Source organism: Saimiri boliviensis, chromosome 1 (genome assembly GCF_048565385.1).
Source record: "Saimiri boliviensis isolate mSaiBol1 chromosome 1, mSaiBol1.pri, whole genome shotgun sequence".
In the NCBI taxonomy this organism is placed as follows: domain Eukaryota; kingdom Metazoa; phylum Chordata; class Mammalia; order Primates; family Cebidae; genus Saimiri; species Saimiri boliviensis.
In genome coordinates, this window is record NC_133449.1 from 38,921,552 (window position 1) to 38,944,757 (window position 23,206).

General features: G+C 35.2%; 1 protein-coding gene across 6 annotated transcripts in view; it reads right to left on the reverse strand.

The window, feature by feature from the left end:
* Window positions 1-23,206, reverse strand: part of MAP4K3 (mitogen-activated protein kinase kinase kinase kinase 3) — a 192,138-nt gene that overhangs the window by 57,491 nt on the left and 111,441 nt on the right. For 4 of the 6 annotated variants that reach the window (XM_003926787.4, XM_074396229.1, XM_074396227.1 and 1 more), the window contains 7 exons: window positions 18,628-18,759; window positions 18,382-18,444; window positions 18,218-18,299; window positions 18,003-18,113; window positions 8,193-8,271; window positions 4,963-5,021; window positions 3,457-3,519 (listed from right to left, as the gene is read on the reverse strand). In XM_003926787.4, coding sequence (XP_003926836.1) covers window positions 3,457-3,519; window positions 4,963-5,021; window positions 8,193-8,271; window positions 18,003-18,113; window positions 18,218-18,299; window positions 18,382-18,444; window positions 18,628-18,759 — 589 coding nt within the window. The remainder of the gene's footprint in view (window positions 1-3,456; window positions 3,520-4,962; window positions 5,022-8,192; window positions 8,272-18,002; window positions 18,114-18,217; window positions 18,300-18,381; window positions 18,445-18,627; window positions 18,760-23,206) is intronic. The other 2 variants (XM_074396241.1, XM_003926788.4) reach the window with 1 other exon arrangement.

Below are 23,206 nucleotides of genomic sequence, written 5' to 3' on the forward strand. Positions count from 1 at the left end.
AGAGACAAAATATTGTTCATAGTGCCAAAATTTTAGAATTGATAAAATTAGACCACAGAAATAACTATGGCTACTTCATACCCATTAGGATAGCTATTATTAAAAGTAAAAAACAAAACAAAACAGAGAATAACAACAAGTGCTTGATGAGGATGTGGAGAAAGTAGAACTCATGGGCATCGCTGGTGGGAATGTAAGATGTTGCAGCTGCTGTGAAAAATAGTATGACAGTTTCTCAAAAAATTAAAGATAGAATTAAGTCCACTTCTAGTTACATATCAAAAGAACTGAAAGCAGGAACTCAAACAGGTATTTGTATATCCATGTTCATAGCAGCATTAGTCACAGTAGCCAAAAGGTATAAGCAACTCACTGTCTGTCAATGGATGAATGTATAAACAAGATGTATTTACATGCAATGGAATATTATTCAGCCTTAAAAAGGAAATTCTGACACATGATGTGACATGGAGGAACCCTGAAGATACTGTGAAATTACGCTAAGTCACAAAAGAACAAATATGCTATGATTTCCCTTATACAAGATACCTAGAGTCAAATTCATAGTCAGAAAACAGAATGTTCATTGCCAGGGGCTGGAGGGAAGATGGAATGGGGAGTTATTGTTTAATGGGTACAGAGTTTCAGTTTGGGAAGATGAAATCATTCTGAAGACGGATAGTGGTGACAGCTGCATAACAATATGAATGTACTTAATGCCACTAGACTGTAGATGTAAAAAATGTTAAAATAGTTAATTTGGTAATGTGTATTTTACCACAGTAAAAAACAAACAAAAAAAATAACCATGGGACATAGATATTTATTTTTAAATGTGGAGAGGAGAGCCCAGTATTACTTTAAAAAATATATACTGATGATGTTGGGTAGAGGCAATACAGCATGGTGGTTTAGGTCTGAGCCAGGCTGCTCTGAAATCCCAGCTCTGCTATTCTTAGCTAAGGAATCAAGAATTTCAGCTTCTTTGCACTTTAAAGTACCTCATTTGTAAAACAAAAATAAGTTAATGTATTTAAAGTGCTTAGAATAATGCCTGGTATATAAAAACCTCTAGATAAATGTTGGCTTTTGTTACCATTAGGAATGAGCTTTAAGGTTGGTTTTATAAATTGTACACTCTTGACAAATATTTCATTCATCCCTCTTCTACCAGAACTATCCTAACAGTCCCTAAATCCCTCCATTGTCACAAGACTCCCTGTCAACTGCTCTCCTGTATCACAAGAAACTCCTGATTATAGGGCAGGGAGCAGGGATGAAGGTGGGAGCAGTTCCAGGCAACAAAGCCATAATATGGTAATTTATTCAAGTTACTAGGCTAGTTTCACAAGTGGCACAGAAAGGCGTATTTGTAATTTTAAAGTATTATGTTTCCAGACTTGTTATCTTTTCTACATGGAGGATATTAATAAACACTAGAGTCAATTAAAAATTTTGATTGTGTTGTCTTTAATTCTGTAATAAATTTCACTAATTCTCATTCTAGACTAATTCTGAAAACATTTTCAATCTAGAAATCACCAATTATGTTTCTTCAGACATGTTATCTCACTTGGCCCCTATGGGTTAATTCTCAATCCTCACATGTTCTGTTTCTTTAGGCCACCCCTCTTTCTTTTGAGACACTGCATTTACCGGCTCTCGTAGCTTTTCAACTGCTTCTTCCCTACCTCCAATGTTGGTTCCACCTGACTGTTAAACACAGGCATCATTCACTTTTTTTTTTTGAGACAGAGTTTCGTTCTGGTTACCCAGGCTGGAGTGCAATGGTGCAATCTTGGCTCACCGCAACCTCCGCCTCCTGGGTTCAGGCAATTCTCCTGCCTCAGCCTCCTGAGTAGCTGGGATTACAGGCACGCGCCACCATGCCCAGCTAATGTTTTGTATTTTTAGTAGAGACGGGGTTTCACCATGTTGACCAGGATGGTCTCGATCTCTTGACCTCGTGATCCACCCACCTCGGCCTCCCAAAGTGCTGGGATTACAGGCTTGAGCCACCGCGCCCGGCCTCATTCACTTTTTTTTTTCACTCTTTCTTCAAATCTAATAATGGGGAACAGATGCAATTTCACAGCTTCATCTTATCCCTTTCTCTTTGATAATTTAAATCTACTTTTTAAAATGAATCTCAGATTAGTATAATAATTTCAAAATCCCAGCTCTTTGCCTGACCTCTCTCAAACCTGTGGTCTGTATTGGCAATTGTCTGCAATTCCCATGAAACATAGCCAGCATCTGTTCTTTCTTTTCCAGAAAAACCTACCATGTTCCTACGTAATACGTACTGACTTTTAGTCTTAGTTCCTCCTAGAAGCCAGACAGGCCACATGAGCCCCAAAGCTCTTCTCCTTCTCTCATCTCTATAGTACCTACTGTATGTTAGCTTCCCCTCATCAACGCTTGCCACCTGGCAAAATTTTGGTAAGTCATTATATATTTTGCTGCATGCGTAAGAGTTGAGATGTGTAAGTATATTCTGTCCAATAGGACAGCCACCTCCCTGAAGGAGGGAAATTATGTCTAAAATCTCTTTCATATTTTACAAATGTCAGCGGTACTAGATTAAAAAATTTATAGAAAGAATCATTTAACCCAACCAAAACTGAAACATGTATGTTAACAAGGTAAAGAGGAAAGAGAAGGAAAATTCCATTTAAAAGGCAGAACAGTAGAATCTCATAGAGTAAATAAGGGGGTAACTTGGGGGTTTCGCCAACCACAGTAGCAGAAACAACTACTGACTTAATAAAAACTATTAAAAGTATTATTTAACATTGAATAGCAACGATTTCTCATTTTTTTCTTATGTAATTGCAAGACAGTATTTATAACTTCAGGAATACTTTATAATCTAAATTTTGTCCTAAGGAAACTAGAAATGATAGTAATGCTGAAAAATTAAAACTTCATCTGAGAATGATTTCCTTGTTAATTCAGGAACAAATTATCTTTAAAAATTATACATGTACCATATATTATATGAATATATGGGTGTACCATATGATATATAAACATTATATATGTAATATATATGAATATGTGTACCATATAACATATGAATAGTTTACATATAAATGTGGATGGGTGGTTTCTAGTTCATTTAAACAAGTTACATCATTAAACTGGACATTTTTACAGGGAAATGTCATTTCTTTAAAAAAAAAACCCTAATATTTGAGGGATAAAATTAAAAATTACATTTTTCATAAAAAAGACAAATGTTTATTTATTACTACAGCATTATATTTGAGTAGACATATTTATGTAACTTGTTATGGGAAAAAATTGCTACAATTCTTAATATGTGTAAGTTTGCTAAATGACAGCAACTTATAAAACAATGCTTAAATTGGACAAAATGTTTGATCTTAAAAAAAAAAAAAACAATTAAGACTAAAACAATGCTGACAAAGAAAATCAGAAGATGAGAAATACCAGATTAGATCTTGCAGTGTAGTATATTTCTTCTGAACTGTCCAAAAAACCATCATTGTCGGGCTGTTTAGCAGAGACCAAGAAACCCAAGTTATTTATGCTTAGACTAAAAGCCACAAATTCACAAAGGGAAACTTTCACAAAGGAAGTAAGTCCTACTAATATAATTTTATTAAGGCAAACTGTATTAGGCAGCTTATAAATAAGCAACATTGCAACAACTTTGCTCTAAAATGCAGTTATTAAATTAGTACAGAATTTAAATACAGGCAATGCCAACTTACAAAGAGAAACAAAAAATAAACTCAAACTGCCTTAACAAAACACAATTAGCATTTATAAATATCATGACTACTTTTTCTTAATTTTTTTCCATCCCTCTTCATAAATGTCAGGTTTTGGTATTACAGTATGATCACTTTAAGACTTTTTCTTTAACTTTCTATTCCTCCACACTGGTACACTGAATTAGAGGAACTATAAGATAAAGGCTAATGACACCCTTTGTATGCTTCAGTCAAGTGAGCTAAAATAAGCATTAAATTTAAGAAGAAAGCTCCTACTTCAATCCTTAGTACTTATTATCAGTTACTTTCTTCTCTTTATTAAATAGCAAATGAAAAAATGAAACAGACATCATATGAAACTCTGGCAACATAATTTCTTTAGAATTAACTTTGTATTTTCTACTGTCTTTTTTTTATTGTTCTATAGAATATTAACATCTCAAATAGCTGCAAAGTATTTTGCTTTTACAACTGAATCTAATATATTATCATTTATCTGGAAAAGAGTATATAAAACAACAACAAAAGAATCATGCAAAGTATATTCACAAAGTTGCAGCAAGTCTTAAATGAATGACAAACTCCATTTACTATGTATGCCTCATCTTCCTAAGTTTTAGTACTCTAAACAGATACGACTCTAATGTTTGGAAACCATGGCATTTATCCTAAAGATATATATTTTAAAAAGCTCTTCGAAAACAGAAAAAATAAAAAATAAAAAATAATTTAAAAACCAGCATTAAAAACATTTAATCAGAGAATGTTAAAACCAGAAAGTTTCTCCTAAAATAATTTTGAAAATATTCAGCAACACAGATTTATTTATTATGAATTTGAGAATTACTTACCTTTTTGTTTCCCACATTTAAAAAAAAAATTTTTATTTTATGTTTTTAGAAACAAGGTCTCACACTTTTGCCCAGGCTGGAGTACAGTAGCTTTTATCATAGCTCACTATAACCTTGAATTCCTGGGCTCAAGGGATCCTCCTGCCCTAGCCTCCCCAGTAGCTAGGACTACAAGTATACACTGCCGTGCTCAGCTAAGTTTAAAAATCTTTTTGTAGAGACAGGGTCTTACTATGTTGACCAAGCTGGGACCTCAAATGTTCTTGAAAATATTAACAACTAGCTTTTTTAGTCAGTACTAACATATCACACAGAGACAAATTAAAACATTTATTTCAGTGTTAACATTCTAAGGCTACACTACTTACAAGTTCATGATGTGGTTCTGTCTCCTTTCTTAAGGGTGGATCAAATTTCACTTGGCCAACTAAAAAAGAAAAAAAAGTAAAACCAGGATCTGTTTTTATATTCTTAATGATATAATAATTTAAAAAGTTATTCCACAGTAAAAGACATTTAATGTTACCATCAACCATACACTGACCTCCAAAGATTTTTGTTTTCAGTTTTCAAAACTGATACTAATAACTGTAAATATTCATGGTGGTATATGTGATATTTTGATACATCCATGTAGTGTGTAATGATAGAAACATAGTAAATAGGATATCTATCACATCAAACATTTACCATTTCTTTGTGTTGGGAACATTACAAATTGAACTATTTTCAAATATGTAATAAATGATTGTTAATTATAATTTCCCTACTCTGCTGCTGAATAGAATGTATTCCTTCTATTTAACTTTATTTTTGTACCCATGAAACAACCTCTCTCCATCCACCTATCTTACTCTTCCCTGCCTCTGGTAACCATCATTCTACTTCTACCTCCATGAGATCAACTATTTTAGCTACCACCTATGAGAGAGAACATGACATATTTGTCTTTCCACACCTGGTCACTTAACATTAATGTCCTCCAGTTCCCTCCATGTTGTTGCAAATGACAGGATTTCATTGTTTTTTTAATAACTGAATATTTTGATATGTATATATACTACATTTCCTTTTATTTATTCATCTGTTGAGGGACACATAGGTTGATTCTTTATCTTGGGTATTGGGGTTTTGTTTTTTTGTGTTTTTTTTTTTGACAGAGTCCCATTCTGTTGCCCAGGCTAGAGTACAATGGCACGCTCTTGGCTCACTGCAACCTCCGCCTCCTGGGTTAAAGCGATTTTCCTGCCTCAGCCTCCCAAGTAGCTAGGACTACAGGTGCATGCCACCGCACCTGGCTAATTTTTTTTTTTTTTTTTTTAAACTTTTAGTAGAGATGGGGTTTCACCATGTTTGCCAGGCTGGTCTTGAACTCCTGACCTCAGGTGATCTGTCCGCCTCAGCCTTTTCTCTGAATTTTCACCAGCAACTGTTATTTTTTGGCTTTTTAACAACAGCCATTTAAACTGGGGTGAAATGATATCTCATTGGGGTTTTTCTTTTTTGATTTGCATTTTCTAAAAGTCATTCAGATTATTTTGTCACCCAGGTACTAAGCCTAGTACTCAATAGTTACTTTTTCTGATTTTCTCCTTCCTCCTACCCTTCACCCTCAAGTAGGCCCCAGTATCTGTTGTTCCCCTTTGTGTTCATGAGTTCTCATATGATGCACCTCCCCTTTTTAAAATTGAGACAGAGTCTCACTCTGTCGCCCAGGCTGGAGTGCAATGGCAGGATCTCAGCTCATCGCAACCTCCGCCTCCCAGGTTCAAGCAATTCTCCTGCCTCAGCCTCTGAGTAACTGGGACTACAGGCACACACCATCAGGCCTGGCTAATTTTTGTATTTTTAGTAGAGACAGGTTTCACCATGTTGGTCAGGCTGGTCTCCAACTCCTGACCTCAAGTGATCCACCCACCTTGGCCTCCCAAAGTGCTGGGATTCTAGGCATAAGCCACTGTGCCCAGCCTAGACATCTAGTTTGAAATAGCATACACATACGTATGCACTTAAAAGTTGAGAATCACTGATATGTCACTACAGAGTGATTCAGAAACAACCACACTATGATATAAAGAAACTGACAATGTAATTTTTAAATAAAATCAGATAACAAGATAGAGAGTACTTTACATTTTCAACAGTACTAGATTACATAAAGTTTTCTAAATCAACTGCAAGACATCTCTAATTACTTTTTTTTTTCTTTTTTGGAGGCAGAATTTTGCTCTTTGCCCAGGCTGGAGTGTAGTGGCATGATCTAGGCTCACTGCAACCTCTGTCTCCGAGGCTCAAGCGATTCTCCTGCCTCAGCCACCCAATTAGCTGGGAGTACAGGTGCGCATCACCATGCCTGCCTAATTTTGGTTGTTTACGCAGAGATGGGGTTTCACCATGTTGGCCATGCTGGTCTTGAAATCCTGGACTCAAGTGATCTGCTCGCCTCAGCCTCCCAGAGTGCTGGGATTACAGGCGTGAGCTACTATACCTGGCCTCTAATTACTTTTTGTATATTAGAGAAATGATAAAGATATTTCATAATTACTTTATGTATATGAAAAAGAGGAGAAATGCTCTTATATGCTAAGGATGTCATTTTTGGAAAAATAGTTTTATGATGAAATTAGCAAATCTAAAACATGTGACTTCAGCAGTAGCTTTAAAGATAATTTTATATGAGCACACAACTAACTGTTGGCAAACAAAGTACCAAATCCCACTCCTGAGCTTTTTATATAATCCACCATGCTTTCCAGGTATCACTACCACAAAACTTAGAGAATAAATGTTTCTAAGGAGAAAAAAGTTAAGCACTATTGTTGGAGGGATTCCAGTTGGCAGTTTATCACTGATGAGTTGATAGTATTGGATCTCATGTGAATGAATGGCTGTCTCAGTGGGCCCATAACTTGACTGTCCATAAGAATTAACTAGAGGCCTATTTTAAAAGATTTCTGGGCCAATCCAAGACCTATTGAATTGGACTTCAGAAAAGTGGGGCCTGAATCCACTTTTTTTTTCTAAAGATGGGGTTTCACCATGTTGGTCAGGCTGGTCTTGAACTCCCGACCTCAGGTGATCTGCCTACCTTGGCCTCCAAAGTGCTTGGATTACAGGCATGAGCCACCACGTCCAGCCTCCAAATACATTTTTAAAAGCCGCCAGATTACTCAGATGCTAGGGCAGTTTGCGAACCTCTATTTCTCTGTTACCCTTGGATCATGAGCATATGAATAACATGGGAGCTTGTTAGTAGAACCTCAGATCCATCCCAGGTCTACTGAATCTGAAATTGCATTTAACAAGCTTTCTAGGTGCACATAGGAGTTTAATGGCACTGCCTTAATTACTTCTATCCTGCTTATTCTAGGAATTAACTTATCCTCCCAAACGACAAAAATATAAATACACCCCATTCTGCCAAAAATTCCACAAGAATAGGAAAATGAAATTCTTATTGCTCTAATTAAACTTTACTTTTAATAGTGTTTAGAAAGAAAAATTATTCAGAAGAAAATAAAAATAACTGTAACTAAATTATAACTTAAAATCTTATTTTCTATCATTAAATCATAAACTGGGTACAGTATATACTTACAGTTTATCTCTGAGCGTGTTTTTTCTTCTCTCACATTTCTACTTGTTGAGTGAATTCTATGTGGTACAGCAACAAGAGGCTAGAAAAGAACAAAAGCAACGATATGCAGCATTTGGTAATCAAGTCACAGTTTGGTCCACAAAATTACTCAAATAGGAAAAAATACTTCATTTTAAGTAAAAACACTTCATTTTAAGTAAAAATGAAAGGAAAATACAACTTTGCAAATTCTTTTTTTTTTTTTTTTGAGATGGAGTTTCGCTCTTGTTACCCAGGCTGGAGTGCAATGGCACGATATCCGCTCACTGCAACCTCCACCTCCTGGGTTCAGGCAATTCTCCTGCCTCAGCCTCCTGAGTAGCTGGGATTACAGGCACGCGCCACCATGCCCAGCTAATTTTTTTGTATTTTTAGTAGAGACGGGATTTCACCATGTTGACCAGGATGGTCTCAATCTCTTGACCTCGTGATCCACCTGCCTCGGCCTCCCAAAGTGCTGGGATTACAGGCTTGAGCCACCGCGCCCAGCCTGCAAATTCTTTTTAACAAAGAGCAAATCACAACAGCAGCTCAAACTATGAAGGTGAAAAAATATTTTTATTATCCACAACATAAATTATTATTTGTACTAGAAGGGGCACTTCTTTGGCTAGATTAAATACATATGAAATTAAACACAATAGTAATGTATTCTGCTTATTTGTAAGTGCAACATTAGATTTGTCTAGATCCATTCTATAAAGATGAATCAAGCTCACTTAAGTATTCTGGATCTATTCTGACATCAAGAAATTCTTAAGGGAAAGGAAACACAACAGGGTAAACATTACCATTTGCATCTATCATTCAATGATGGCTGAGCTTAGAAGTTAAGGTTTATTTTTCAATTTACAGTTTTTTGAAATAATATTCAAAAACCACACACATTTATAGATGATACTGTGTTTCACTTTCAGCATAATTTGAATAATAACTGATTTAAGATTCCCCAAAATTACGTAACTTACGTTTACGCGAACATACAGTATTTTATTTTCTTCATTAAAAAAACGCTCTTTACTCTATCTCAGTTGCTCTTGATGATAGATGTACCGTTACAATTTTCATAAGTAGGAAATATACCAGTATTCAATTATTTGCCTTTAATTTACAAAGAAGTTTCACACCTTGAAATTATTTATAGAGCCTAATTAAATGTGATCACAAAGGAGTACTGGAAAACTTATACTCTGAATGTCCAATATGAGATGTGTCAAAGGCCTCCAACATTAGAAAAAGAAAAAGCTGAAAAATATGATTTAGAGAACACTTTGAAAATTGAACCACTAGCAGGTCAGTAACAAACTGATAACTAACTCAAGAAATCAAATAATTGTAAGAAAGACTATCCAGTTATACAAAAGCCATATTTCACTCTTTAGAACAGAGGTGAACTGGAGACTTGACTGATTATTTTCTCTTCACATGTACCAATTCAGATGGCTGGATAAGAAAATAGTATTATTTTCCAAAAATTTCTTTTGACAATGAAATATTTCCTGTATAAAAGGAGCAAGGGACTGCCACAAGATTTTGTTAAATGAGGCCAGGGAATGAAAGATACTCACCCTGAAATTAAAGGAGGCAACAGAATGTTAGGTACAATCTCCTTAAATCCTAAATAATTTGTTTTCTAACAATGACAGATTACACTTAACAACTCTAAAATGGTATTACATTTACTAGAATTTCAAATAAGCAGAATCGATTCTAAAATAGCTCATCTGAACTTAAAAAGTTGGACTTCTAAAAGGATACCCTTTAGCATCATTGGACAAAGGCCATGTAGATATATTCTCAAAAATTAAAAATTACAGAAAAATCTATTCTAAAATTCACATGGAACCAAAAAAGAGCCCCAATAACCAAAGCAATCCTAAACAAATAGAACACTAGAGGCATCACATTACCTGATTTCAAGCTATACTACAAGGCTACAGAACCAAGAGAGAATAGTACTAGTATAAAAACAGACACATAGACCAATGAAGCACAACAGAAAACCTAGAAATAAAGTCTCACACACCTACAACTATCTGATCTTTGACAAACCGGACAACAAGAAGCAATGGGGAAAGAACTCCGCATTCAATAAATGGTGCTAGGATAACTGGTTAGTCACATACAGAAGATTGAAACTGGACTCCTTCCTTATACAATACACGAAAATCAACTCAAGATGGATTAACAGGCTTAAATGTAAAATCTAAAACTATAAAAATCCTTGAAAAAAACCTAGGAAATACCATTCCAGATAGCCATGAGCAAAGATCGCATGATGAAGATCCCAAAATCAACTGCAACAAAACCAAAAATTGACAAATGGAATCTAATTAAACTAAACAGCTTCGGCACAGCAAAACAAACTATCAACAGAGTAAACAGACAACCCACAGAATAAGAGAAAATTTTTGCCAACTATGCATCACTGAGATCTAATATCCTGAATCCGTAAGAATCTTAAACAAATCAACAAGCAAAAACCAAACAACGCCATTAAAAAGTGGGCAAAGGACATGACAGATATTTTTCCAAAGAAGACATATATGCAGCCATCAAGAACATGAAAAAAATGCTTGAACATCACTAATCATTGGAGAAACACAAATCAAAACCACCATGAGATACCATCTCACACCACAAGAATGGTTATTATTAAAAAGTCAAAAAATAACAGACTTTGGCAAGGCAGCAAGGGAAAGGGAATGCTTACACACTGCAGGTGATAATGCAGACTAGTTCAGCTACTGTGGAAAGCGGTTTGGGGATTTCTCAAAGAACTGAGAACTACCATTCAACCAAGAAATGCCATTACTGGGTATATCCCCATAGGAATATAAATTTTTCTACCACAGACACACGCACATGTTATGTTCATCACAGTACTATTCACAATAGCAAAATAGAATAGCAAAGGTATTGAATCAAACTAAATGCCCAACAACAGTAGACTGAATAAAGAAAATGTGGTACAGATACACAGTCATAAAAAAGAATGAGATAATGTCCTTGGCGGCAACAAGGATGGAGCTGGAGGCCATTATCCTAAGTAACTAACACAGGAACAGAAAACCAAATTCCCATGTTCTCACTGACAAGTGGGAGCTAAACACTGAGTATACATGGATACAAAGAAGAGAATAATAGACACAGGGGCATACCTGAGTTTGGGAGAAGGTTAAGTATAAAAAACTAGCTACTGGGTACTAGGCTTATTACCTGTGTGACAGAAGAGTATGCACATCAATCCCCTGAGATACACCATTTATCCACAGAACCAACCTACACATATACCTCGAAACTAAAACTTAAGAGAAAAAGAAACTCAATGAATTTTTTCAAGATCACTGATAAAAATGGTTGATTTTTAAAATCAAAATTTAGCCTTTAATTTCTAAATACAAACACTCTCATTTTTCTCTATAAATGTAATATATACTAGTCACAGACACCTGTGACAACAGGCTTTTAATAACTAACACATGATATTTAGAGAAGCGATGATGAAAATAATCATTCTAATAAATGGCATTTAAAGAAACAAGCCATTCACAATGATGCATGGTGTCTATTTTTTTAAACAATGCTTTACATGCCACGTGATTAAAATTATTTTTATTACTTCTTGGAAAAAACCCTGCCCTTATAAACCATTCATGTTTATTCAACTTTTATAATCTTAAAGTTTTATGATTATTGTATCATCAAATAATATAAATACAAGTAACAGGGCCTTTGCAATGGGAGCTACATGAGAATGTAAAGTTTGTAGGAAATGAAGGAAAGTCAAAGATAATAGGATAAATCTTAGTTAACATAAGCCAGTGTTTTTTGACCAGGGTCAATTTTGTCCCTTAGGAGACATCTGGCAATATATGGGGACATTTTTTGATGTTACAACTGGGGATTAAAGTGTATTAACTGGCAACTAATGGGAAGAGGCCAGAAATGCCTAGAATGCACAGGGCAGCGGTCACCCCCTCCCCCGCCCCCCAAAAAATAAAGGACTGTCTGGCCCAAAACGTCAACAGTGCTCAGACTGAGAAATCCTGTAAGTAAATACCTACAGGTAATCTTGTTTACTGTTGTCAAATTTACTTTTAGGTCCTCATCTTTTTCAAGTATATACACTCTGTCACATACTTTTTTTTTTTTTAACCAAAACTACAGAGAACCTCCCTACCCCAGTTTCTTCCCTTAAAATTGCCAGGAATTTTAGAAAATATGGAAAGTAAAACCTTATTGTTTCTTCATTCCATGCACAGCTTACTCTTGAAAAACAAAAGTTTGAACTTCAGGAGTCCACTTCTATGCAGATTACTTGGGGGACACAAAACCTATATATATGGAGGACCAACATTTCATATATGTGGGTTCTGCAGGGCTGACTGCAGGAGTTGGGTATGCAAGGATTTTGGTATACCTGAGGGTCCTGGAAGCAGTCTCTTGTGTGTATCAAGGGACAGCTGCATTTTCAATGATTTTAAAGAAAAGTAACTGTTAATGATTAGAAAAAAATTCAAGTAAAATTTCTCTTGTCGAACATCTCTTAAATTTCCAAAGCAAAAGTCTAAATATTTCTACTGTATAAATATTATATGGCAAGCTATTATTTAACCTAAGAAGAACTCACAAATTTACTATTTAGTAGATAAGAACCTAAACAAATGAAATAACAAACATTCATATACCTGATGTGCTCTTTTTTTTTTTTTTTTTTTTTGAGACGGAGTCTCACTCTGTTGCCTAGGCTGGAGTGCAGTGGTGTGATCTCGGCTTACTGCAACCTCTGCCTCCTGGATCTAAGAGATTCTCCTGTCTCAGCCTCCCGAGTAGCTGGGACTACAGGCACAAGTCACCACACCCAGCTAATTCTTGTATTTTTATTAGAGACTGGGTTTCACCATGTCGTCCAGGATGGTCTCAAAGTCTTGACCTCATGATCCGCCTGCCGGAGCCTCCCAAAGCGCTGGGATTACAGGTGTGAACCACTGTACCCAGACATCTCATGTGCTCTTAATCCTTACATAACCTTAATTGCATTCATTTTTACATGAATCTTATTTAAGGGTAAAGACCATATTTTAACATTTCTAAAATTTATGAAAGTTAGTGTATTCAAACATTTACATATGGGAGATGACTATCATTTTTTAAGCATCCTGATGAGTTTTTAAAAGTCTCCAATTCTTTGACCATTATTTTTATTTTTTAAACTTTGGTCTTTCTGGCATCTTCCTATTGGCAAACTCCTTTCTAGCAATGTCACTTCCTTTGTGACACTGTCTCTGACTTCCATAACAAAAGGTTTTTCTTCTCACTCCTGAAATAGTGAGGTTCTCAAGATTAGGAAATACGTTTTATCCACAGCAGGTCCCCAGTGAATGTTCATCGAGTTGAATATAAACAAACAGTCAAAAACTAAGTATTTCAATAATTCAACAGTTGTTTACAAGTTGCAAGTAACTTTCCCTGTTGCAGAGGAGAAAACTGCAAAATTGCAAAAATCTGCCTCAACTTCTTATATCAAAAGGATAAGAGATAAATACAATGAAATAATGCTAAAGGCTTTAACCCATTTATACCTGAGGTTGCAAATTTTTTTGTGTGAAAAATCAGACCTTGACGATGACTTTGAACATTAGGATGTAAATAACTCCCACTAACCTAGTTCCAATAATGGAACACTACACATTAACGTGTTAATGATTTATGGTACTTTTTCTTGGTAAACACAATTTTTTTTTTTGGCCCTTTATGTTTTTTCTTGCAGTAGTCCTCTATTTTCTTTCCGTTTACTATATTAAAACTATTCTATGTGCTCTGCCAACTTCATACAGGAATATTCTGAAGGTGGGCAGAATGGAGATGAGTTCTACTTACTGTTAATTCGTGGACATTACTCTAACCTTTGGAAGTAGAACAGGTCTTATTCGAAAAACTTCTGCAGTTCCATACTAAAATTAAGGTCTCTCAGCCAGCATTATTTCATGTACTTATTCCAATACCCAATAGCTTCCTCTGTGTGTGAAATGCTACCTTTGAAGCTATTGTATTATCTTTGAGAGATACACTCTTAGATCTATCTTTGTGGAAAACACAATTCATAAACACTAAGTTCTAAGTCTTAGATTCAATAAGGCAAATCAAGAACAAGACTCAAATTAACTTCACAGTGTAGGTATATCTCAGGGAAAAAAACCATACAAATCTAAAAGACTGAAATATTAAACACTTGTGATGGTGAAACAGTAGCAACAGTCATTTTAAGAATTAGGTATTTAAATTTTACATGTGCAACATCCTTTGTAGTTTACAAAGTGTTTTGATGCACCTTAGCATTATATCCTTAAACTCATGAAACAAGCATTATTCTTCATTGCATAGATGAGGACACTGAGACTTAAAATTAAGTGGCAGGGCATTCAGCTAGCTAGCCATAGAGCTAGGAAAACCCCTAGATTTTTGATATAATATAAAGTAGCAAAACCAAACAAAAACAGGCAATATGCATATTACTCACACAGATTGTTATCAATGAACATGAATGAAACCCATGATTATTTCTGAGAACAGTTTTACCTTCCCAGCTTAAACAGCATAATAAATTATTAATTTATTAGCATAATAGATTAATAAAATCATTAAATCTTTCAATGCTGTACATAGTAAGTGGGTTAACATATAGGAGAAGAAAACTGAATAAAAATCAGAATTATAATTACACCAGTGTGTAATTACTTCTAAAATAGAAACTACATGGGAACACAACATTAAAAAGTCAATCTTCTTCCATAGTGCATAACCTATAAAAAAACTTAAACTAGACTTAGTAGATGTGATATGTATGTGTGTGTACATACATATATATATATGTATATGTAAACAGCACACATATATACATATATACAAACTTTTTCAAGACAGGAGTTTCGCTCTGTTGCCCAGGCTGGAGTGTAATGGCATGATCTTGGCTCATTGTAACCTCTGCCTCCCAGGTTCAAGAAATTCTCCTGCCACAGCCACCTGAGTAGCTGGAATTACAGGAATGAGCCACCATGTTCGACTAATTTTTTTATTTGTAGTAGATACAGGGTTTCACCACGTTGGCCAGGCTGGTCCCAAACTCCTGACCTCAGGTGATCTGCCTGCCTCAGTCTCCCAGAGCGCTGGGATTATAGGTGTGAGCCACTTCATCTATTTTTATTTTTAAGAGTATGAATACAATAGTTTTAGTATTACAGCAAGTGCTGAAATAATTAGATACATTCACATTTTGAGTGACAACACTGCAATTACAATTACGAATCATTTAAAATAAAAAGTTAGGAATTTCTCTTAAGGAAAACATTATCCTAAGCTACTGTGAGAAGGAATGTACCAGCTTCTCCTCATTCTACCCCTGGAATAATTAAATTTCTTTATTTTACCCATTTACCATAAAGATTTATAACAATTTATAATCATAATACCAAAACAACGTCTGGATAAGAAAGATGAATTTCTTCCCCTGCTATGTGAGAAAGTTTCAGAAGAATCTTCATTCCACAGATTGCTTCTCTATTTGGTTTATTATTTCTGTTCTTTGAATACATTTTTTAAAAGACACTATAATTCAGCATGACAAGTACATAGAATGAGTTAAGAGACAATCATGTAGCATTTAGTGCACAGAAAAGGGTATAGACAGCCCTTGTTTTACAGTTTTGTTATACACCAATTTCAGTTACCATAATTTAGTTAAATATACTAGTTCCCTACAACATGGTTCAAATAACAGTTACCACTGTGTGTTAATTGTAATTGCATAAACTTCATTGGTAACCTTTCAGTTCACAAATTACTATGTAAATAACAGATGCATATCATGATCATGATTGGAAAGAAAATTAGAAAGGAATATGACAATTTCCCAAGGCATAGAAAAGATACTTGCTCTGTGTCACAGAAACATCATGAAAAGGCAACCTACTCAATAAGCAGACTACCAGATAAGTAAAAAATGTGCATGAAAAGTTTGTTAACAAAGAAATAAAACATTAATAAAAGTTAATAAACTTTTACTTTCATGCACATTTTATACTATAATTATTAGAATCATTGATTCTACTGTAAATAATGGTTTTACTATTTTTTTCACATTCCTATATTTATAACTGGCAGTAACAGAGTTTATGCTTTAACAAAAAATTTTAAAGGTCATGAAACAATTGTAATTTTCCCCACTGATTATTAGGATTACTTTGCAGAATTTTAGCTTATGCAGTCATTTTATAGTCTCACATTATCATGCACATCAAGGACTGCCTGTATACTAGATAAGACTAGAAGAGTTTATAAAACTCAACTGTCTTCAAAATAAATCAAGCAAAGTAACACAAAAAAATTTCTTTAGGCTGGGTGAGGTGGCTCACACCTGTAATCTCAGCACTTTGGGAGGCCGAGGTGGGTGGATCACAAGGTCAGGAGTTCGAGACCAGCCTGGCCAACATGGTGAAACCTCATCTTTACTAAAAATACAAACTTAGCCAGCTGTGGTGGTGCACATCTGCAATCCCAGCGACTCAGGAGGCTGAGGCAGGAGAATCACTTTAACTCAGGAGGCGGAGGCTATAGTGAGCCAAGAGCATGTCATTGCACTCCAGCCTGGGCAATAGAGTGAGACTCCGTCTCAAAACAAACAAACGAACAAAAAATCTCTTTATAGTATAATTATAGGGTTAATTATATTTTATATTTCTTAAGTTTGCTCCAAACTCCTTTCCAGATCTTTAAACAAAAGGACAAATAGCTTATCTATCAAAGTTATAGAAGGATGGCAAGCTGGAATAATGCTGAACTGATAGGTTCTCTCTGACTTAAGACAATCTTTCACCATCTTTCTGAAAACATCTTCAGTCAACAATAAACTTTACATTTTTAAGGGCCTCCCATAAAGCCAGCAGAGTTAAAGGCTATCCACTTCTGTTACATACCCAATAACAGAATTCTGCCATGTCACATATACTGAATTTATCTTGGGTGCCAAACCTATTAGCACTGCTAGGAACGTTACGTATGCAAACAGAAGTTAAGCTTCCATTAATATGAATGCTTCTGTCATGTTAGAATTATTTTATTAACAACTATACTAGCTCTTTTAAAAACATTTCTATAGTGAATAACTGAGTTTTAGTCACCAGTAAAGTCAATCTTACACTTCCTACTAACCTCTAATAATTCATTAAGTATTGTGTAAGAATTTTTCTTTTAAAGATAGAAACAGGATCTTGGTACATTGCTCAGGCTGGTTTCAAACTCCTGGCCTCAAGTAATCCTTTTACTTCAGCCTCCCAAAATGATGTGGTTACAGACGCGAGCCACCATGCCAAACTGAGGATTCTTTTTTGAGAAGCAAATTGAGGGAACTTTTTGAATATTTTAGTATCTTGTTTAGGCATTTCCCATTTGCTTTCTCTTTTACAGTGGATTATTTATTTGGCAACTTCATTGAAAATGACTATTTCGAAATACCTAGAGTGATTTTAACAGTGGATCACATGATTTGCCTTTGCCATTTTCACACTATAGTCACCTGTAAGTAGTCAGTAGAAAAACATAGCATTTGATTTCCCATGAAAGGCAAAGAATTACTTGTTCCCTCAAGAGCTTTTTTACTTAAACTAGACCCCAAAATTTAAAAAAAACTGATTTTGAGATGTAAAAACAGACATGCATATATACATATACACATATATGTTATATATGACAGTTGGTAAAAACAATTCCTACCTCAGGATCATCGTCATCGAAATCATGGTAAGTGGAATGATCTGGATTATTTACTTTATCCAACAGCTCGATTGCCAAAGACCGTGTCAAATGTTGTGTTACAAAAGGATGCTACAAAAATTAAATACAATGCAGAACACTTACTAGAAATCTGATGGAATGACATTTTATCTTTTGAAAAATATATCTATTTCAGGGTAAAAAAAAAAAAATACCTGTAATAATTTTTCAGCAGTGGGTCTTTTTTTCGGATTTTTGGTAAGTGCCATTTTCACAAAATGATGAAAACTATTTGACCTAAGAAATTTAGAAAATTAGATTTTTATATTCCAATTCATTTTTTACACATCATAAAAGTAAGTAACATAAAAATACTTACCACTTCATTTTATCCTTTAGTTTAGGAGGCTGAAAATTGCTTTTTGTCATTAGAAATAATGCTCTGAAAAATCAACAAATCATTACATAGCATTTTAATATTTCACATTTTAATCTGTAACCCAAATTCTATTACTATTTATTCCCCAAATAAGGCAAAACAAGACTAAGAAAATTAGTTGGTCATGACATCATACTAAGAGGAAAAAACCTTAAGCACAGGATTCTTCAATGATGATGCACTGACCTCATTGGGTGTAAGTCAAACATAGGAGGCTGAAGCTCTGCAAGTTCTATGGCAGTGATTCCCACTGCCCAGAGATCACAGAGTTGATTGTAACCGCCCTTCCTCTCAACAGCTGCGACTTCTGGAGCCATCCTGAAATAAATATTCCAGACAAGAAAAACCTTCTGTTATATCTCTTCCTTTACACTCCCACCCAAAGGCACAAAGAATTATCACTATTTGCCTTGATTTTTGAAAAATAAATATGTACTTAAAAGGTCTACCTTTTCAAAGATCTTGACATCTCACAAGACCCTCCACTTCGTAAGTAACTTGTTTTTGATTTTACAGGATCACAGGTAGAAGGGAGTTGCCTTGCCTGAGATGAGATTGTGGACTTGGAAATTTTGGGTTAATGCTGGAATGAGTTGACTTTGGGGTACCGATGAGGAGACATGACTGGTTTTAGAATGTAAAAAGGACATAAGATTTGGGAGGGAGAAGGGACAGAATGATATGGTTTGGCTCCCCACCCAAATCTCTTCTCAAACTGTAATCCCATGTGTTGAGTAAGGGACCTGGTAGGAGGTGACTGGATTACTGGGTCAGTTTTCCCTATGCTTTTCTCCTGGTAGTGAGAGAGTTCTCACAAGATCTGATGGTTTTCAAAGAGGCAGTTTCCCTTGCATGCTCTCTCCTGCCACCTTGTGAAGCAGCTGCCTGCTTTCCCTCTGCCTTACTCCATGACTAAGTTTTATGAGGCCTCCCCAGCCATGCAGCGAAACTGTGAGTCAATTAAACCTTTGCTAATAAATTTTTTTTTTAAAGACCCTCCACTTCAGTCCCCTATTGGTGATTCCTTTGTTACTTCCTTATACTAGTTACTAAAAAGGTTTACAAAAATGTACAATTCTAATAGAGCAAAATGAATGCCCAAAATTCATTCATTCTCCCAATCTCTCGGTACATGTAAAATTCAGTAAGTAATATTTGTAATGAACAACACATAGCTCTACTTCCTTTTATCAAAAGACTGCAATCTGGTAGCCTCTGTTTTTACTTCATCAAAACTATTCCTTTGGGCACCAATAATCTTCATATTTAGTATTTAATTCGTATTTATTAAAAACTTGGAATTTTTTCCAGTTTTATTAGTTATAAAAATGAGTGTCTACTTTTAAAAAATGTATTTATTCAGAGAAAAGTTACTCAAATTCAGTAATTGTTTTGTTTCTCTTAACTTTGCTACAGTCTTATTCTAATTATACCTCCATAAATTTAAATTTGACTGGTATAAATTAATTTTCAAATATAAAAATTTTCAAATCCTAAACAATAGTTTTAAAAACAACTAATTGAGATAAACATCTCAACTCTTCCATACTCAAGAGCAGTCTAGATAGTCTTACAAAGATTCATTTATCTTCCTGGTATGATTTCAGGGAGGGGAGGTCAAGTAAGTCAATAAAGTTAAAAACAAAAAACCCTCTAACTTTCAAAACCCCTAGCTTCAAAATCTTTTAAATCTCAAAACAGATCTTACGAAAATTGAATTAGTATAAGAAAAGTGAATTTCAAAGTGTCAGTTATTACTTTTATGATGGACAGATTCCAACTAGCTGGTAGAAATCCCCTAGTGGAGTGGGAAGTGCATACAAGTGATATTCTCTTAACTTGCCTCCCCTTCCTAGTTTACCACATTAGCTGATGCTCTCCATTCCTCTAAGAAAAGACAAGGGAAATGTTCTACTTAGTACATGTCTACTCCTACCAGCTAAGCTGTGTGCTTATCAGTCAACTGGGTTAATCTCTGAAACTGTTTATTCTGGTTACATTTGCTATTGTAAACATATAGTTAAGTATTATGAAAACTGATTTGTAATGAAGGTTTAAAAATTAGTGAATGCTGGCTGGGAGGAGTGGCTCAGGCTGTAATCCTAGCATTTTGGGAGGCTGAGGCAGGAGGATCACTTGAGCTCAGGAGTTTGAGACCAGCCTGGGCAACATGGTGAAATCCCATCTCTACAAAAAAATCCAATTAGCTGGGCATGGTGGTGTATGCCTGTGTTCCCAGATACTTAGGAGGCTGAGGTAGAAGGATCACGTGAGCCAGGGAGGCAGAGGTTGCAGCGAGCTGAGATCACACCACTGCATTCCAGCCTAGGTGACAGAGTGAGACCCCATCTCAAAAAAAAAGAAAAAAAAAAGTGAATGTTTTAGAAAGACTTTGCTTTTAGAAAAGCAAATTTCTAAAGATGAGTCAAAAAACCTGGTACATTAGATAAGAACATAACAATGGAAGAAAACTGGGAAGGCTACAGATTATATGATTTCATTTGTATCCCACTCAAGGAAAAGGCACAAATGGAGACAGAAACCAGATGCTATGGATGGAGGGAGAGTATTTACTAAAAAGGGGCAAAAGAAAAAATTTTTGGATGGTGTCAATGTATTCTGGTGGTTTCTTACCACCACAGCATACAAATTTCTCAACATTCATACAACTATATGAATTTGTATAACTGTACACCTAATAAGGTTAAATTTCTACTTCAATAAACCTGACTAAGAAATGTAGTTGATGCACTGGGATGTGTGTGGTTTGCATTATTAAAATGGAACTCTAGTAAGTGTCTACTCAAAGAAAACGCCTTGATTCTATATTGAAAGACTGTTGAATAAATGTACATGTATGTCTTAAATTGAAATCAGTTGTTTAAGGTACATACGTATTAATTTTGAGAACCGTAATTTCAAGCAGACTTTTTCAAACAACTGAATAATTGCCAACCTAATCACTTTGGAAGAGAGAGATTCTAAATTCTTAGACTGTATAAGAAAGATACAATACCAGAAAGATAAGTACAGGGGGAGTGTTCCCAAATTTAACTTTACATAATTCACAATCTCACATGTTCCCAGGATATTTCCCACATTACTGTTAAGAGTAATGACATAAATTTTTAACCTCTTAAACTGGAGTTGGAAATGTCAACATTCACATTCAGTGAATGAATATTGTATAGAATTAAGTCAGATCCTGAAGATTTCATGAGAGATGTTTACAATAAAACTGTAAAGACGGTGTACTTAGAAATGACAGCAACTCAAGCCCTCACTCCGCTCAGAAATCAACCCAAAACAATAAAGAGAAGAACAAAGAGAAATATATACACATACCATCTCTGAAAGGTCCAGTAGACATATTTTACCTAAACCCACAATGGATAGACTAAAAACAGCAGCACAGTAAATGATACAGCAAACAGGAGGCAGGGCACACCTAAGCAGGTGCCAAGGAAAAAACAACTTGCAGGCAACAACTCTCCAATGTCCTGGAAATGTTGACAAGTTAGGGTTAAAAAGTAGCAATAGTAGGGTAGAGGTTGGGCTGAAAACAGAAGTATCAGAAAGTGTCAACAGTTAGTCCCTCATGTTCCTACTCTTATCCATTAAGTCCAGCAACTATTCCTTCTCCATTCCAATTGGATAAGGACTAAGATGAAGAGGAGACACTGCAGACTTAACAGATACCAGGAACCAAGGAATGAAGAGGTTAAAGGGAGAGGCCATGATTAAGTAGAAGTATGTATACAGAATAAAGAATACCCTTGCTTCCTTCTCTTGACCAGTTCTAGAACACTAACAACCAGCTTTACACCTGACTTCCCATACACACAGAGTTATGAACCAGTTTTTAGAGCCGTGCTCTTCAAAGTGAACTAAAACATAAGGATTAGCAGACATTTGAGGGAAGCCTCCATCACGAAAACATGAATGTAAAGAGTTGAGGAACTCTTACAAGTAGAACAAAAAAGATTCTTAAATGAAAGAAAATATAAGAAAATTAATGGATTAATTTAAGTGGTCCAATAAATAGCCAGTGAGTTCCATAGACAGCTGGAAAAAGGACAGCAAAGAAATTATCAAAGAAGTAATACAAGAGTACTTCCCCAAACTGAAAAGATGTAAGTTTCTAGATTATAAAGCACAAATGCCAAGTACAATAAATAAAACTAAAAACAATAAAAAAACAAGTATATTTTGAGGTATATAATTATGGGGTATCAAAAAACCAGGAATGATTCTAGGGGGAGAAATTACATTCAAGAGATCATATATCAGAATGGTATCACATTTCCCATGGGCAACACAGAAGACACTAGCGCAATGCCTCAAAAATTCCACGCTGGAATTACCTACCAAAATTATCAATAATGTAAAAGGACAGACATGCAAAATCTCAAAAATGTTACTCTCCATACACCCTTTCCACACACACAAAAAGGAAGGAGTAAATTATGAAGACCTAAAAACCAAGAAAGGAATGCTAGGCTGAAGATGAAAAACTGCCAGAGCAGATCTAGGCAAAAAATCTAGAGAATTAATCAGTCCAGACTGGAACAGGAGGGAAGATGACTCCAGGAAGGATTATTCTAGGAAAACAAAACAAAACAAAACAAAACAAAGCAACACCAACCAGACAAAAATCAGATAATGTTACAGACTTTACGGTATAAAAAATTACACAGAGGCATCTTACAAAACTGTAAAATGTGGAAAGGTTATGCAAAGTGTTAACCAGGGATTTAAAAAGAAA